The sequence below is a fragment of the Notolabrus celidotus genome, chromosome 3, assembly GCF_009762535.1.
Source record: "Notolabrus celidotus isolate fNotCel1 chromosome 3, fNotCel1.pri, whole genome shotgun sequence".
NCBI classification, from domain to species: Eukaryota; Metazoa; Chordata; class Actinopteri; order Labriformes; family Labridae; genus Notolabrus; species Notolabrus celidotus.
The window spans coordinates 3,230,176-3,248,295 of NC_048274.1; the positions used below are offsets into that span (position 1 = coordinate 3,230,176).

Here is an 18,120-nt window from a genome sequence, read left to right on the forward strand (position 1 = left end):
GTCCATCAACACCCATTGGTTGCGTTTTTGGAATGCAGCATGGTGACTGAGGTTTTCCCACAGTAATTACTGATCAAGGATTCTCCTCCTCCTCCTCCTCTCCTCATCCATGTTGTCTTTCTGGTCCTCTGAAAACCTCTGACCTGTTGACTCCAGGCCTGGCTCCGCTCATCATGACGATCTGCTGATAACACAGAGTGTTTTATTCTGAAAATTAACCGGATGTTTTCATTTTGTTTGGTGACTGACTTCCTGTCCCGCTCCATCTGCTCTGTTGAGATTGATGCGTCGTGCTCTGGCATCTAGCAAAAATAGATGTCCGACCTGCCGGATCAGAGACACAGCCGGAACACAACGGAGCAGATCCAGTGGGAGTTAACACATTGACTAGAATAGAAACAATCAGATCCGGTGCTGTGATGGATCGGAGATGGACTGGACACGGACTGGACACAGATTTGGTGGATTTGGCTGAAGGAACCGTTGGTGAATGAGACCAGCTGTCGTTTAACTGGTTTGTGTTTTGGTGCAGAGTACAGTCAAAGTGACATTTCCCAAGCTCAAACAAACTTTCTCTTCTAGCTTTGCATGTTTGTTTGTTGCTGTTGTTATTTGATAATCACCAAAAAGTCATTTCCTCTTTGCTTCTTTGAAACAGAAGTTGCAACTGAGTGGCAGCCATGATTAATTCATCGTGGCAGTACAGCAGTGTGCAGTCGACAGTTTTCAAGCAACACAGAAAGACGGATTTATTTTAAAACAAGGGATTTTTTTTTCAAGGCTGTGAAATGATGGATTGGATTTGTGCATGACTTACCATACTAGGTCTACATGTATTAAAAAAGCCAAAATGCTTCCAAGTCTGTGCCAAAGTTAAAGGCCCTTTTTTTCTGTGCCAGAGTAAGAATTCTCCATTTTCAAAGTGTGCTCCAGAAATAAAGGATTTACTCAGTTTGGTGCAAAAGAACTTTGCTGGGCTGACTTAAAACCTTCAGTGTCACTCATGTCTTTACATCTCTGCAGCCTGGTTACTAAACATAGTAGAGTATATGAATGTGTAATGACATGCTAATCAATCACACATGGGTGTAATATCTAGTCACCCACATGCTGCTTTTCCATTGACTGTATTTGATATCTAGCATAAGTGCAGTTTTTCCACCGTGTTGAGCAATTTCAATGTATTCACAATCCATGATTCCTGCTCTTAACTCATCTGCTCCACTAGCTGCTATATTCCATCATTTGCACATTGACTGGGACTTCCCAAGTGAAAAATGTGGAGGTGCAGATGGGTGTGTGTTAATGTGTAAATGTACGTGTGTGAAGCATGAGCTTGGAGACAATCCAGGGGCAGAAACTGTGTGGAAGGCACTTTGCAAATTGCATTGATCTCTCCCTAGACCTGCCTTCCACCTGCTGCCCATCCTAATGTCTGTGTTACAGGAAGAGGAGAGGGGGGGCTGTGCAGTTGGAAACGCCCACTTCATTTCACTTCCCCCTGATGTTTTCTGCCTCTTTCCCCCCGTGGTTGTCCTTGTCTTTTTCTCCTGTATCACTTTCACGTGTCAGTTTCTTAATTAATCTCCTTCCCCCCACGCCTTCACTCGCCATCTATCACACACACATTCATACGGACGTCCACCTGCAGCAGCATATTACACACTCTCCTCTGTTAATCATTGGTATTACTTACATGCTTTCCCCTGTCCTGTCCCTCTAATTACGACATTATTAGTTGTCACAGTGATGAACAGCAGTTAAGATCCAGAGCGGGGCTTAATGAGCGAGAAATGATAGTGGAACACGGCTAAAGGGTAGATTGTAACCTTGTTGACATTTTTTTCCTTTCTCTGTGTAATTAATTTGAGATGTAAAATATTTAAAAGGTTCTTTGACTAAAAATCATTTGCCTATATTCCGGTTTCAAGCTTACATTTGGAATGTGTGAGAATGTTGCAGCTGGTTCTCAGCACACATTGACACGTAGATGTCGGCTCCCGTAGCATTGGTATTCCATGATGCAACATATTTTTGCTGGACAATTACTGAGATCATGTGTAAGCAGTTTGGGAAATCAAAGCCTAATTAGGCTTAATGATACTCCCTTCACTTGGACGGCAGCCAAGCATAAGCACACTGTCGTGAAAATTACATGAAAAGGCTTCTTGTAAGCTCTTGGGATTTGTTTATTTACAAAATGAAGCAGGAGAAATCAGAGGGATTTCATATTAAACTGCTTTTCTGGACTTAATTGTGGCATTGACTGCTCGGTTAGATTAGTGATTTTATTCTTCAGATATTTCAAATTAGCACCAAAATCTTCATGAACACATTTTCATCCGCTCTAATCTTTTTATTAAATATGTAAAGTAAAGTTTCAGCTCTAACAGCCTAAGAGAAAGAGAACAAATGTGACATTTAATTATTAAAACGCAAAGGTGCATTCATAATATTCATGACGCATGTTCTACACATCTGGTCTTTACCTACATGCACAGCTAAAAGGTGTTACGTAATTATCACAAAACGCTGAGGTTAAATGTCCAGTCAATAAAACATTACATCTGTAACCAAAGCCTCCAGCCATGACAGCCCGTACCTTCATCACTGCAGCTTCACATTTTGAAATACTGGGTAGTTCTGCCTGGTCTCCAAGTCTGCATATTGAAGATGGACTGTAAACCAATGCATTTCCCTTTATATTTGCATACTTCATCTCAAAGTGTGTGAAGTTTACATCCAGACTCAGCTGTATCTTCTGGGAAAGTGATAAAATCATGATTTATTAAATAATATTAAGGGTATTTTCAGGTCATTTCTCAACATAAATCCTTAACTAGTGCCGTAAACTGTATAAATAATGAACTTAGTATCCGTGACGTCACCCATCTGTTTCTGAGCTCTGTTTTGAAGCCAATCATCGGTGGGAGCCATATTGGAAATGCTGAACTATACCAAACTAAGGGTGCTTCTCAAAGCTCTAAACGTCCATCCTCGCGTCTCTTCCTCGCGTCTCTTCATCGCGTCTCTTCCTAGCATCTTAGTCCCGCCCACCAGAGATGCGAGGAAATGAAACCAGAGTAGAGAGGATATTTGCATTTGGAGAATTGAGACATCCTCTCCTCTGGAGCGTCACGTGAAGCGACGTCGGCTTGTGATGACGGCTTTAACAGCTGTTTGTGTCTGCACACATGTTCACTGTAATAACTCTGATACATATAAACAGTGACAGAGCTCTGTCTCTGTGTTTACATGTCTAACACACACTTGAAGATGAAGAGAATCTGCTCTCTGTTTATTCTGTCCTGAAGCATCACGGATCGATTCACTTTTAAAATGCCTCATTATTAAATTATTTATTACTTTAAGGGAAAATATAAACCATGCAACTCTTTTCAAACCCCTGTGCTCATTAATGTTCAGCCTCATATGAAACTTCATTAACCTGACAGAAAAATAACAAGTGTTTTTACTAACAGACAAACTTTACTGTCAGACTTTTATTCTCTTCATGATGAAAACGAGAACACACAGGGGAAACTAACAGGAGAAACAACTGATCATATATTCTATCTATGATATTAGACCATCAATCTATTTCATTAGACAGTGAATCTGACAAAAAAAATCAGATATAACATCCATCCTATGTTATATTGAATTTATGATTTTGCGTTCAGTATTTTGTTTTTAAAATTCACATCAAACACTTTTTAATCTCAGCTCATCACACACAGACTGTTTAGAAACCAACATATGTTTATGATCTGTTTCAGGGCACCCTTAGAGACTGTTTTAAGGTCCGTCTTTTCTCTGTTATTAAACTCAGCTGTAGTTTCGGTTAAGTATTGCTTGAGAAAACTAGCTTTCTTTCACATTGATCGAACAATCATGAGCATGTTCTACCATGCTTTTATCGAATCTGTTGTGTCCTTCTCCCTAGTCTCGTGGTTTGGCCAAATCACTCTGAAGGAAAGGAACTCTTTAAACCAGATAGTTAAATGGTCAAGCAAGTTGATTGGTGAGCCACAGGCATCCACAGCATCCCTGTACACTAACCAGTTACAGCGGATAGCCACCTCTATTTTAAATAATGCCTCACACCCTCTGCACAGTGATTTCCAGCTTCTTCACTCTGGACGACGGTTTTTAGTCCCAAGGTGCAGGACACAGCGTCACAAGAAAAGCTTTGTTCCTGCTGCTGTTACTGAGCTGAACAAGCAATAGCTTTTATTTTCCCACACAGTCAGCCTCCAATCTTATGACTTGAGCCCAGATTGTCTTATTTATTCATGTGATTCCATTGTTTTTATTGGTTGACTGTTTTCTGATATGCTTTTTAAAATGGAACCTTTAGCACTTTTATCATTTTATCATTTTATCATGTCTATTCATTTTACCATTTTTAGTGTTAGATTAGTTTTTAGGATATTTTTTGTATGTTTTGCACATTAAGTAGATTGTTCTGTCTGAAGTCTATCTTGTAATTTTGTATCGACCTAACATCTCACTGGCTGCAAAACAAGTTTACCTACGGGTACAAATAAAGTAACCTGAGTCCGAGCCGCTGCAGCGTCCAATCAGTGAGTGATATTCGATAAGGGGGCGTGTCTGTCAGAGAAAAGACTTCCGCAAAGTCTGCTCTCGTGTTTCCTCGATTATCCCTCCTCGGATCAGTCTCCTCGCTCCTCACTCCTCTCTCCTCCAGCAGCGTTTAGAGCTTTGGGACGCAAGTTAAAATGACGCGTCAGTAAGTACTTCTGGTTCGACCGAGGAGCGAGGAGACTGCAGATTAGAGCTATGAGATGCACCCTTAGTGTGAGGTAAAGAGGCGGGGTTTGAGCCTCCTAGCCAACAGCTATGTGTTCCTGCCTGTCACTCAAGTCAGTCATGTCCTTATTTGGGCAAAACTCGTAATTGGCTACGTCGACTGTGGTGGAAAATGAATGAATAAACTGTTGTGCCTTGTGTTTCTCTGTGCTTCTGTAAGACTGATAGGAACTGTTGCAGGTGCAGTTCTCCCAGGTCATACACAGAAGGCTTTTGTTTGATAAGAAGTAAGGTTTTCTGTATTCCCATGACTCCTTCTTTCACAGATCCTGTATTCTACCCATCAATGATCTTTGTTAAACCACAGGATGTTACCTTTTTTTGGAAGAAGCTTCCTGTCAATGTACCACATCTGTTTTGATTCTTTTCTATAGACTGTTTGAACTCACATTTCTGGGGGCAGAGGCCATCTGACTTCGACTGAGAAAAGCTCACTTGTTTTCTCCCTCTTTGCAAAGAGCACTGATAACACAACTTGACAAAAGACAATCATTTGTCTCTCCATGAGTTTATTTCATCTATCACGCTGACATCATAGCCTGAACAAGAAATTGCCATTACAAGACCCAAGCTTGTTTTTGTGTACCAGGCTGTAAACATGTTGATTTCTGCTGCAAAGATCGTCTTCTTTGAATGGGTGTGTATGTGGTTTCCTGTGTTTCTGCAGCCAGCCTCAAGTGGATTCTTGATGAACTGCAGTTTATAACACTTCTGCATGGGCTTCATATTTTGAGACCGGAGGTTGCCGGTTGACTAGTGCAGAACTAATCTTAATGTTACGCCTGAAAAGACGCTCTCCTGCTGTAAAGGCATCATTTTGGATCACTTTTTTCCACAGCACATTAAAGGTAATGTTAGATCCTTTTTTGGCTTATGCAGAAACTCAATTAACTCCTTCTTAATTTCAGATTTGACGGCTGAAAAGCTCTTCTTTCTGGCATTATGCATGCTGATACCACTAGATTTTAAATGGCTCAGAAAACTGCAGTAATTATCTAAATGACAAACAATACATTATGATCTTATTACAGAAATTTCAGCTTAAAATCACTGCCTCCCTTTTTATACTGCAGCAGCCTCATTTACCTACAGTCTGAGTGCATCTCATCTACTGCTTTACTATCCTTTGTACTCCTAGTTTTAAAGTTTTAAATGTGATCCTCTCCTCCTCCCTTTGTGACTATCCTATAAGTGTGTATTTACTCTGCTGTTTCTGTTTTCTGTATAGTGAATATTTAACTCAGACACTGCCATTGGGGCACATCTGAAGGTGTTTAAAGACCTTTTGTATCCATGCCTGACACCAGAGTACAGCTTGCGGCGTGTTTCTCAGACTATAGAGCCGTTTAGGGTTATTTTCATTCTGAGCATTACTTTTTTTTTGTCCAAAATGAACCTCATCCAACATTTCACAGACTACTGAAGCACAAGGGTATTATCCCTGTTTTCTATTTTGTGCAGCCATCTGTGACTGGTGTCTCTTGAAAATAGGTCTATCTTAGCCTAAGTAAGCCAGAGTGTTTTCCCTCACTTCACCTCACTGGATCCTGTGCAAACAGCTCTGTTAACACTCAGGTGCACAGGGGAGTCCAGCTCCCTGGTTAATGCTCCTGTTTTTGTGTTTGTGATGATGGTGGACCCTTGGGGATGGTTGTTGTACTTTCGAGAGCTCAAGCCATGCCACTCCTCTGGCTTGAAGAAGCTGCCAATGCAGTAACAAGTCCCCCCAGACTCTATAAGGGGCCCTGCAGGGTGATGTTGACTGTCCTGCTTTATCTGCCCTCGAACCTGCACGCACCGTCCCACTGCGGAAGCTTCTCTGCAAATATACAGTTAAATATAGGTCATACTGTACACGGCTGAGAGGACACACAAACACTCAGAGGGTGCATTCATACACACTCACACACTTACAGTGTTAAAGGGCATGTAAACAACTTCACAACACTACAAATATTCCCTTCCATTAGGGTCACGGAGCTACAATAAAGAAAACAACTGCAACAAGCTCATCCATTGATTTTCCTGTAACTGGTAATAAACATAAATATAAATGTTTCATTTTATTGTTCAGTTCAATAAAGGAGTTGTTAAACACAATGCAGCTTTCTCGGAGTCGGAAATCATTCGCCTGTAATAAAACAGCAATAAGTCACTCTGGTTGTAAAACTGAAGATCATTGCTGTTGTTCAATAACATATTCTCCTGAGATTTATTCAAGATGCCAATTCTGAATTGGCACGCCAGTAAAAAGGGCCTCATCTGGCCGCAAGCCAATATTTGTTGGCAAGAAATCTGCATTCACAGTGACAAGCTATTAAATCAAGAAACAAAGGTTGCAGGGCTTTCAAAGTTGACTTAACATAGCAGAGGACTGTTTATACACAAAGAGGGCTGCTGGTTCATGGTGCAGTTTTGGGAAGGGGGAGCTGTTGTGCATAGACACAGTGAAATCTGATTGAAGTAACCCGAGTCTACACGTTGCATCTGCAGAAACACAATTGGAAAAGCACTTTAAGCCCCTTCAAAATAAAGTTTGGATCACCAAAAAGGTTGATTTGGTCTGACACCGTATATAACAGTAAGACAGTTCTTGTTACTACACCAGTGTGTTTTCTTTTTACCTTGACAAGGTTCGACTACAAACTTCCTGCAGTCTTTTTCAGAAGAGTCATGTGATGTTGTGACTTGTTGCGGCTGATTTATAGAGGTCTGAGTAAGACTGTCGGTCAACAGGGGGCATCATCGTCCTGCCGCTTCAGGTAGAGCGACCAAACCTGTAGACTTGACTTCACTAGCTAGACTCTTCTCTTCTGAATTGTCCAACTTCCATTCCATCTGCAGAGTCCCTCTCTACTTTCAAAAGACAGCTAAAGACCCAGCTCTTTCGGAAGCACTATGCACTTAGCTAGACTGTTCTCCACTGTTGTCCCCAGTGGCAGATCTTGTCTTCCAGCTACAGTTGACTCTCACTGTCCTGCTCTACTCTGGGAATCTGTGTTCAGGTCTGGAGTGACCCAGCACTTGGTACTTTGGTCATTACTGTGATGAAGACAAGTTAATTGTTGATGAAGATAATGGAAGGTCTTAAATTGTTTGGTTGCTTAGTTCTAGATGTTCCTTATTTTACAAAAAAATTAAAAATAAATTAAAAAAAATCCTTACTTACTTTTCTGCATTGCCTTTACACTGCTTGGCAGTACCTGCACCCAAATGGACTTGAAGCACTTTGTTACTCTTGATCTTGTTTCCTCTTGTCTAGATCTTTGCTTGTGTTGTTCTTGTTCTCTTATGCACGTCGCTTTGGATAAAATCGTCTGCTAAATGACATTGTAACATTGTAACATTGTCACCATAGACTGTAAAATAAATGGACTTATTATCTGTGACGTCACCCATCTGTTTCTGAAGCAACTGCTTTGAGCCCAATTGTTGATAGGAGCCATATTGCTGCTGTCGAGCGATTGTGCCGTCAAGAGGCGGGCTTTGAGCCTCCTAGCCGACAGCTACAGTGTTCCCGCCTGTCAATCAAGTCAGCTGTGCCTCTCATTGGAAGACTCGTAATCTTAATATCTTTGAAATTGCTGCTTTAGAAAGTGATTCACCCCCGTACAGCGTGTGCCGATCAAGAAATGAGCTACAGACTACACTCATTTTTTATACCAGGCTGTAAACATGTTTATTTCTGCTGTAAAGATCAGCTTCTTTGAATTGGTGTGTATGTGGTTTCCAGTACTTCCAGGGCCAGCCTCAAGCGAATCTTTGATGAACTGCAGTTTTTAGCACTTCCGCATTGGATTCATATTTTTAGACCAGAGGTTGCCGTAGTTAGTGAAAATAATTTACAATTTGTTTATTTGCACTAAGTGTATTTCAATTCATTTATGAACACAGTTTCCACAATTTGTTACCATGTTTGCATGTGTTCATGATCAGAATGTATTTATCTGAAAAGGCCCTTTTACCTCTGTGTCCTAATTTATGATATAATAACATCTCTACTTACTCTAAGACCTTTTTTGGACACATCCACAGGGTCATTAAATGAAACATAAGAATACACCTGCTTTTTCCACTAAAAGCGTCTTTGAAAATACTACAACAAATGGCTGTAACTTGCTCAGTAAAGGTTTGATAGTGACAAAAATTTATTTGGAAGTCTAAAACACCTAAGTACAACTTTCTAACAAAACAAAACAAAACTTCCTGACGTTTTGTCTGAGTTCACAGTAAAAAATGACCTAAATTTCCAGACGATTTTTAAAAAACTTAAGTACTTTCATCCATTATCAGACAAAACTAAAGTAAAACTGGTACTTTAAATGCAGCACAGTGAAAGATAAGGTTCTCCTGAATAAAATGATGTATGGCACTTGATGCTGAGGGCTTCAATAGGTTAGAAAAACAAGAAAAATACAGGAGAGTCTGGCGCCCCCAAAAATGGTCTAGGTCTTTAAGGGTTAATAACTGGTCTGGATCAGTAAAAGAAATTACAAATATGAAAAGTATTGACTGTAATATGCTGTATGACGCACACCAGGGGCTTGTGTTATGACAGGAGGAACGTATATTTTCTTATTCCCCGGTTACAGCTCACACTGTTCAAACTGAGCTTTGTTCATAGACGTCAAACATATTTACCTGAAATTGCTCCGTGCTCAAATCAGTATCCATTTCATGATTTCATTGCTTTTTTTCAACCATGAAGTGTTTTTCTACCTTGATTTAATTACTGACTGTTCTTGTTTTTATTGTTTGAAGTGATGACACACAAAAAAACAAATGCTACAGTTATTAGACTGCAGAGTACAAAGTCCACTCTGAAGTTTTCTGCAGCGGACGGAAATCAAGCTTTCAAAAAGAGAATCGACTTTTTGTACACATGTTGTAAAAGTGTTGATGCTGTAGCCTATGTAGAACACACACACACACTCTCTCACACACACACATTTCTAATTTCCGCCCTTCTCCTCTTTCTCACTCCATCTGCAGGGCCAACTGGGCGAGTCGCCTGGGCGGGTCGACAGGTCAACAGGGAGCAGAGTGAGCAGTGAGGGAGAGGAGGCACACATGTGGAAAAACAGGCTGAAACTGGTCCAGAATCAATTTTCATCATCTCGGTCGGCAGCTGCTGCCTGGTTAGGTGATGTGAAGGAGGAGTGAACTAGACCGAGCATGATGTTACGGAGCACAGGATCAGCCACCATCAAAGGATGAGGAGGATGGTTTGAGATTTGTGTTTGTGTGTCTGGAGGGCTGTTCCAGGGCTTGAACTTACCTCTGCAGATGGTGCCGTTGCCAACGTAGCCCGGCTTGCAGGTACACAGGTGTCCTCTGATGGTGTTGGTGCAGATGGCGTTCTCATCGCACAAATTTAGTCCGCTGGCGCACTCGTCATGCTCTAAGGGAGAAAAAAAAAAGAGAGAGAGAGAGACTCCTCAGTCGGGGTAGCTGGTGTGTGTTCGCTGTGTGAAAGATCATTCTGAAATGCTCATTTCTCTCTCAGCTGAGCAATCCCACTAATGAAAAGATGGTCAACAAGGTAATTGACTGAATACAAGAGACCCTAGGTGAGCTGACATCCATCACCATCCACGTTGCCAAACATAAGTCACACTGATCAGAATGGATGAGGGATTTCTTCCATGAAGTGTTCTCCTCACATTAACTGGGACAAAGTGTTTGTTTTTTTCCGAGCAGTGTTAGCATTGAAACAAAAATCAGACAGGAGAGGTGTTTGGAGCAACAGCTGATATGCCAGGTGTGCGACTGATTGCTAAATATCAGCTGCAATTAGCCTAATGATGTTGGCTTGAACACTTGTGACTAGTGAGGCCAAACATCAAGAAACATATCAACACTTAACATTCAGGAAATCAGGCAAATGAGCTGAGGCATCTCAAAGCTGTCCGACCACCACATCCTAACAGATCATCTGCTGCTGGAAAATCGCTGATATAACTGTAGATATGAGCTCATTAATAACTTAGCGCTGAACCTTGTCCTGGTTTCATCTTTATGATGTTGTTTACATGAAGCGAGAGACTCACATCTATTACATCCCTGCATACAAGATCATTATAGCATTCATTTCAATTTACATTTGTGCAGTTGTGCATACTTATGGTGCACGCATAGACGCTTCATAGAACCATAGACTGTATAAATAATGGACGTAGTATCCATGACGTCACCCATCTGTTTCTGAAGCGCTGTTTTGAGGCCAATCGGCGTCTGGAGCCATATTGCTGCTGTTGAGCAATTGTGACGTAAAGAGGCGGGCTTTGAGCCTCCTAGCCAACAGCTACAGTGTTCCCGCCTGTCAATCAAGTCAGCTGTGCCTCTCATTGGAAGACTTGTAATCTAAATATCTTCAAAGTTTTTGTACCAGGCTGTAAACATGTTTATTTCTGCTGTAAAGATCAGCTTTTTTGAATTGGTGCGGATGTGGTTTCTGGTATTTCTGGGGCCAGCCTCAAGCAGATCCTCGATGAACTGCAATTGTAACACTTCTGCATTGGACTCATATTTTTAGACCGGAGGTTGCCGCTTGGATAGAACCCATATAGACTTTAGACTTTATTGTCCCCTTGGGAAAATTATTTTCCACAGCACCTTTCTGCATTTCCACAGACAGAGACAATCACAAGAACATACACTGTAAGCTCAACAAAGTATCCACAAAGACATCAACACTCAGACAGAGTTGTATAATTCAGCGAGGTCTTTTTGGTCAGGGATCAGGGATCAGGCTCTTCCCAAGGCGAGTCCTTCTGCACCTCAGTGCTCTGTACCTGCGTCCTGAAGGGAGTGGGATGAGGCGGGTGTTTAGTGGATGTGTGATGTCCTGTTCTATTGAGGTTGCGATGCGTATCATGGCCCTGATGTTTAAGTCTGTGAGGTTTGGTGTGGGGAGACCGATTATTTTAGAGGCTGTGGTGGTTATGCGTGTGAGTTTGGCCTTGTTTTTAACAGACAGCATATATCTTATTATATTACCTTGTGTTGTTTGATGCTGTGATGTGAGGCTTGGACCAGCTCTTAGTTATGCTGCTATAGGCTTAGGCTGCTGGGGGAACTGGCGCACTGACACACTGGGATCCAATCTCACCCCCTTCCCTCCCTGTCCCATCAAAGTTACTAACCATAGACCTTTCTGGAGTCCCTGAGCTCCCTTGTCTCATAGGTTCCTCTGAGCTGCCGTAGACGTCGTCCTGCTGCGGACGTTCTGGACTCCAGCTGATACAGACGTGCTGGACTCCAGCAGCAACAGCTTCTACTACTCGTCTCATCACTATCACCTCTCTCTCTCTCTCTTATTCTCCTCTATCTATCTTTCCAGACCCAACTCGGTTGAGGCATGATGGCTGTCTAACATGAGTCTGGTCCTGCTGGAGGTTTCTGCCTGTTAAAAGGAAGTTTGTCCTCACTGCTGTAACTAGCTAAATACTGCAAGGTGCAATGCTCATGATGGATTAAGGTGGGGTAAGACTGAGTCTTACCCTGTCTTGAAGTTGGGTCTCTGTTCATAATTTCACATAGTGGTCTAGACCTCCTATGTTTGTAAAAGCGTCTTGAGATAACTTTTGTTGTGATTTGGCGCTATACAAATAAAGATTGATGTATTCAACGGCCTCAGAGACCACCGTTATTTACATTGCTCCCTTGTAGACCATGCCTCTTTCTTAACAAATACATATCAATAACTCCTCCACCATCACCATGTTTGGTGTCAGAAACTTTGGCTCTTGTTTAATGCTGATCCCGACATAAGGGACGGTTAATTCTTTAAAACATACGCACCTATTTTCAAAAATAAAGGAAGCATAATTCAGTCTTCAACCAGCACTGAACGTCCTGAAACCTGGATAAGGTTCTTTCGTGCTCTGGTATTCTGTTTTCCCAAAAAGATAATAAGGGCTCATTCAGCCCTTAAAAAGCTTCAGATCTAAGGAGACAAATCCTTCCTACCCAGTTATTACAGCTCATCAAAACAAGAACAGTACAAATATGGAACAATGTGTGCCTTTTCCTGCATTGTTAACTGCCTCTTAACACAATGCTTGCCTGTGTAGGAGGCGTTCACTGCAGATGGCTGAAGAGATGCCAGCTGAATCAGTCACAGCAAAAAAAAGAAAAGAGGGAGCTTCACTTCAGCTGAGTCCTCCACAGCTGACAACAGAGAGAGTACGACTACTGTCATGTCAAAAACTTGCAAGTGCAATTTTGACATTTCCACCCTTATCCTTGAATTGAAAGCCACATGGTGCTAGATAAATTGTAATGCAGTAAAACGGAGTGCATTTTATGATAAAAAACAGTGGAAGGTCAGCAGCACAGAAATACAGCCAGTAATACGACACAGAGCTGTACATGCTCAGGGTCAGTGTTTTATATCCTGCTGGGTACCGTGAACTGCTCTCTTGCCTTTTATACGTCTGCTGTTAGCTAGAGAGAATAAGAGGGAGGTTTAGCACTGCAGGTGGTGCATGATTAACCACCAGTAAAAGACCTTCTACTAAACCGTAATTCATCCTGCTGCTTTGACTGAGTAAGTTAGGAAGCTGCACGGCAAAACTTTAGCTCAAGGTATTAGTGAATTATCCTTGACTTTGCTCAGACTGTGACGCAGGCTGAGGACTAAGAAAAGAGTTAAAGGCACGTTCCACCAAAAACTTGAGTGTTTGTAATCAGAACCTTGCTGCACGCTGGCTCAAAGGTGACTCAGTAAAGAGTGAGGCTTTGACAGTTTTTGCCCAATCCAGTTTTTCCCCCTTAATCCTAACCGTGCATTTCAGGTGATATGAAGGTAAGGTGTTGACTTAAATTCGGGAGCAGGACCATGCCTGAACCACACCCTCAATCACCTGACAAGCCTACTTAAATGTAACCAGCCTACTCCAACCGTTTGTTTCTGATTCTTCAACCCACCCTTCCTCACCTTTCTCTACACCACTTAACCTTTTTCCTTGTCCCCTTCTACTCAACTTGTGCTCACTTCTTCTAGGCCCTTGTCTACTTCCAGGTACAACCCGGGTCAAGATCAGCTCAGCAGGATAATGCTGAAACATAACCCCATCCTGAGTCCCGTCCTTCTGCTGGGCCACACTACGCACCAATAATTCATTAAATGTTCAAACTTATATCCTTGTGTGCCGTGGTCCTTGCTAGTGAAAATTTATTAAATAGGATATGCTGTTTCTCTTAGTCAGGGTAATGGCCATCTAGCTGCAAAATTGAGCTTTCTTTAGATGCAGACGGCATTCAAGTGGTAAAAAATGCTTTCCTACCTGAGGCAGTATAACTTGGAACAAGGCAACCAGTGTAGCAAAGACAGCCTCACAAATAGACATGACATTAATTAAGACTAAATATTTTAGAGATTGCTCTCTTGGAAAAGAGAAGAGACACAAAGTTTGAGAGAGAGATGGTGGGAAAGACATGCACCAAATGGGCGCAGGAGTTGAATTGAGGACTTTTGTCAAATTTGCTAGGTCAAGATTTTAACCTCGTCACTCCTTATCGTTTTTCCCAAAGGCCTATATCCAGTCTATGACACTTTATTTGTAATATATATTTTTGGGGCTTTTACACCTTTATTGATAGGGGAAAGGACAGTGGATAGTGTAGGAAACTGGGAGAAAGTGGGGGAATGACATGCAGGAGAGGAGCCGCAGGCTGGATTCAAACCCACGCCGCCGACTACATGAGCGTACAACTTAACCAGTAGGCCAACTCCGAGCCCAGTCAATGAAAAATTTTTGTCCTATATATTTTGGGGGCTTTTACACCTTTATTGATAGGGGAAAGGACAGTGGATAGTGTAGGAAACTGGGAGAAAGTGGGGGAATGACATGCAGGAAAGGAGCCGCAGGCTGGATTCAAACCCAGGCTGCCCACTACATGAGCGTGCAACTTAACCAGTAGGCCAACTCCGAGCCCAGTCAATGACATTTTAAACTAACGTTAAGACTTGATTGTGCAGATCAACAAGTAGGTGCAGCCATGTAAGCAGCAAGGACCCTCAACTTCTTTCCAAATGCAAACTTGTTAAATCTATTAATTGGAATCCAGCAAGAAGCCAGAATCCTGTTAAAATGACTGAAACTGCAATGATAATGGGGATTGGGGGCTTTCCCCAAGCATTAATTGCCCCCCTTAAATTGCTCCATATTTACCACACAGCACAAGCAACACACTGCATCCATCAATCCACCCACTATTTATATCGCTGATCTCAGTCAGGGTCAATGGCGCTGGAGCCAATCCCAGCTGTCAGTGGGCGAGAGGCGGGGTACACAGTGAGCAGGTTGTCAGTCAATCACAGGGCATGAAGAGAACATGAAAACATCACTTAGAAGGGTTATTAACCACTGCACTACACTCCAGTTGAACATGCTTAAAATCTCCACAATGTATAAAAACATCCATTGTATTTTTATTCTTCCAGTGATTTTTATTCTGCTCTCAGCCAACAAAAGGAAAACTGAGCACTTATTTCTGACATCTCTGGATTCATAACTTCTCTATTCCATTTTGCATCCGCCTGCTGCAACATGTTAATCACACAGGAATCTCATGTGACACATCCCGTACCGCATGTTCGACTAATTAGCTCTGCACTGATAGATCCTAATGAAGCTGCTCTGGAGATGACCTGAGGCAACGGCAATCCTGCTTAAGTGGCAATGTGCAATTAGAGAAATAGAAAAGGGAAATCAGATTCATCCATTTTTAAAAAGGAGAATAATTATGACAATGTAAAATAATAATTGCTTATAAATATGGGATTCATTTATTTTAGGAACGTGTTTATTGATTTAAGTCTTGCTGCTGGGCTTATCAAGCTGATTGAGTGTCAGTTAATGCATCTTCAATTAGAATCTAACATGATTTTAGATGATTATAAACAATACATTAAAAGCATGCCTTGATGCTGCTGCAGTGGGGATAAACAGCAGAGCTGCTGCTGAAAGAGAGCCGCACTGCTGGAGCATTTTTTTTTTGTATCAAACCATGAACTGTCTCTTTAAGTGGCAGTCAGGACCTGGGCCTGAGGCTGCCTCCACTTACAAGGTACACACTCGCTAAAACACACTCCTCATTATTATGCAAAAGCCTCTGTGGGAGTCATGACTAATACATTCCCCTTAATTAATGAGAGTTGCTCATGAAGCCCCGAAGCAACTGGGAGAAATTATTTAGCTTTTCTGTTCCCATGGATTTCCTCCCCACGTTGAACTATAAAGTGGAGGTAAATGTCAACAGTGCCACTTGGATGTGTAGGACTTTATGTGATGGGATATAAAAGGCTGTCTATTTTAATGGCAGTGCATTGGAGGAAGAGTTACAAAATTAAATATTCAGTGTGCTAATGCCTGTGAGCATGGAAGAAGAGCAACACAAGCAAAACACTGGCGGCCGTGGAAGCTTATTTACTGTTTAATGTCCTCCGGCCAATTTGAAATTATCCAGTTGGAAGTGTAAACAGACAGATGCTGTGGCTGAAAAGATGGATAATGAGTAAGCGAGACACTGCCAAGCTGCATAAGCAATAAATCCCTTAGAAAACATACTTCAGGGCTCTAGCAGTTACTGTTGCATTGCAGCACAAGAGGAGCGCTAACAGGTTCTTTCATAACACTGCTTTTGCTGTGCACATCTGTCAGCTATGCAAGTGCCAGATACATGGTGCAGGAGCACAGGTGGAGGGACACCAGCGCACAGGTGGGAGGTTTATTCCAGTCGGGAGTTGTTTGGACTTGAGGGGGCAGATGGGTCTATATGTTCATAGCTAAAAAGTGCTTTCAAGTTGCACTCAAACACCTTTTTTTCATGATTATCTCTCATGGCACCTGTGATAATCAGCAGCAAATACAGGTGAGATTTGGATACCAGTCAGGAGTATCCTCGCTGACAGGGGGGAAACCACACAGGGAGCTTAGCATACCCGGGTTGTCTTTGAGTCAGCTGGCTCAACAAAGCTTGAAGATAACTCGTACCACATGTTGGTTATCAACCTTCTCTGTTAACTCAGACTCTCTGCTTCAGCATGTGTGCACACTCAGATAACGTCTGCTGAAATGTAGTGTTTCTTTTACCTGGAGGAAACAGGTTAACTGAGAAGAGGGAGACTGGAAGTGGGGCTCGGATCATGTCTATCACTAACTGAATTCAGAGGTTCTTGTGATGTGATGCATTAACAGTTTGTGTTAATGTAACTGCAGATCCAAACATTCTCAGAGGCCCACAGACTACATCAGCAGATGATCTTTATCATCCCTATATCATCCAGCAATAATTAATGAAATGATGTCACCTTGAAGCTAATTCAAAGTTGCAACTCTGACAAATCCTGGTCCCGACCAGGTTATAAATTTGAAGTTACTTTTGAAAGAGAGGCAGCTTATTGATACTGAAAACTTTGACTCAATGGACTCTGTACACCCTCCAGGTTTGGTTGCTCTTTTTCCTCTTTTCTTATGTTGTGTTTTTTTTTTAGTTTTCCTCCCTTTCCATTCCTCTTCTTTCTTCTCTTCACTTGATTTTGGAAGTTTCACCGTCCGTAGTCACCAGTCTTTTCTTTGTTTGATGTGCAACCACAACTCTGTACTTGTAACTCTGCAAAGACCATTGGCTCTATATACGCAGAGGACACATCCTCATGATTTAAAAGGGAATCTAATATGGCAGTGCCTCAACTTCACCTGTTACAATGGTCATCAGGGGATGACTCCACTGGTTTTAAAGAAACCTGGTTACAGGGTGCCAGTTTGGCCTGGTGGTTAGATCATGCATGCCTTGCAGAGAGGCTACAATCTTCAAGAACGCGACCCAGATTATATTTGAACCTGCGGCCCCTTTCCTGCATGTCACACCCCACTCTCACTCCCAGCTTCCTGCTCTATCCACTCACCTATCCTCTCTTAATAACAGCAGAAAAGCCCAAAAAATACAACTTTGGTTGTGAAAAACAAGATTAGAAAATGATCCTGCGTCTCACTTAATGTGTTCATCTCAGCATGTTGTAAGTCTTGTTCCATAAAGCGTGATGTTAAGTTAAAATGTTGAGTAAAGAATAAAGAAACCTGGTTACAGGGTGCCAGTTTGGCCTGGTGGTTAGATCATGCATGCCTTGCAGAGAGGCCACAATCTTCAAGAAGGCGACCCAGGTTCGATTTGAACCTGCGGCCCCTTTCCTGCATGTTACACCCCACTCTCACTCCCAGCTTCCTGCTCTATCCATTCACCTATCCTCTCTTAATAACAGCAGAAAATCCCAAAAAA

At 42.0% G+C, this 18,120-nt stretch overlaps 1 protein-coding gene across 1 annotated transcript in view; it reads right to left on the bottom strand.

Annotated features, from left to right (window-relative positions):
• LOC117810657 (protein kinase C-binding protein NELL1-like) overlaps positions 1–18,120 on the bottom strand; it is a 459,515-nt gene that overhangs the window by 106,935 nt on the left and 334,460 nt on the right. The window contains exon 14 of the mRNA XM_034680585.1: positions 10,112–10,234. Coding sequence (XP_034536476.1) covers positions 10,112–10,234 — 123 coding nt within the window. The remainder of the gene's footprint in view (positions 1–10,111; positions 10,235–18,120) is intronic.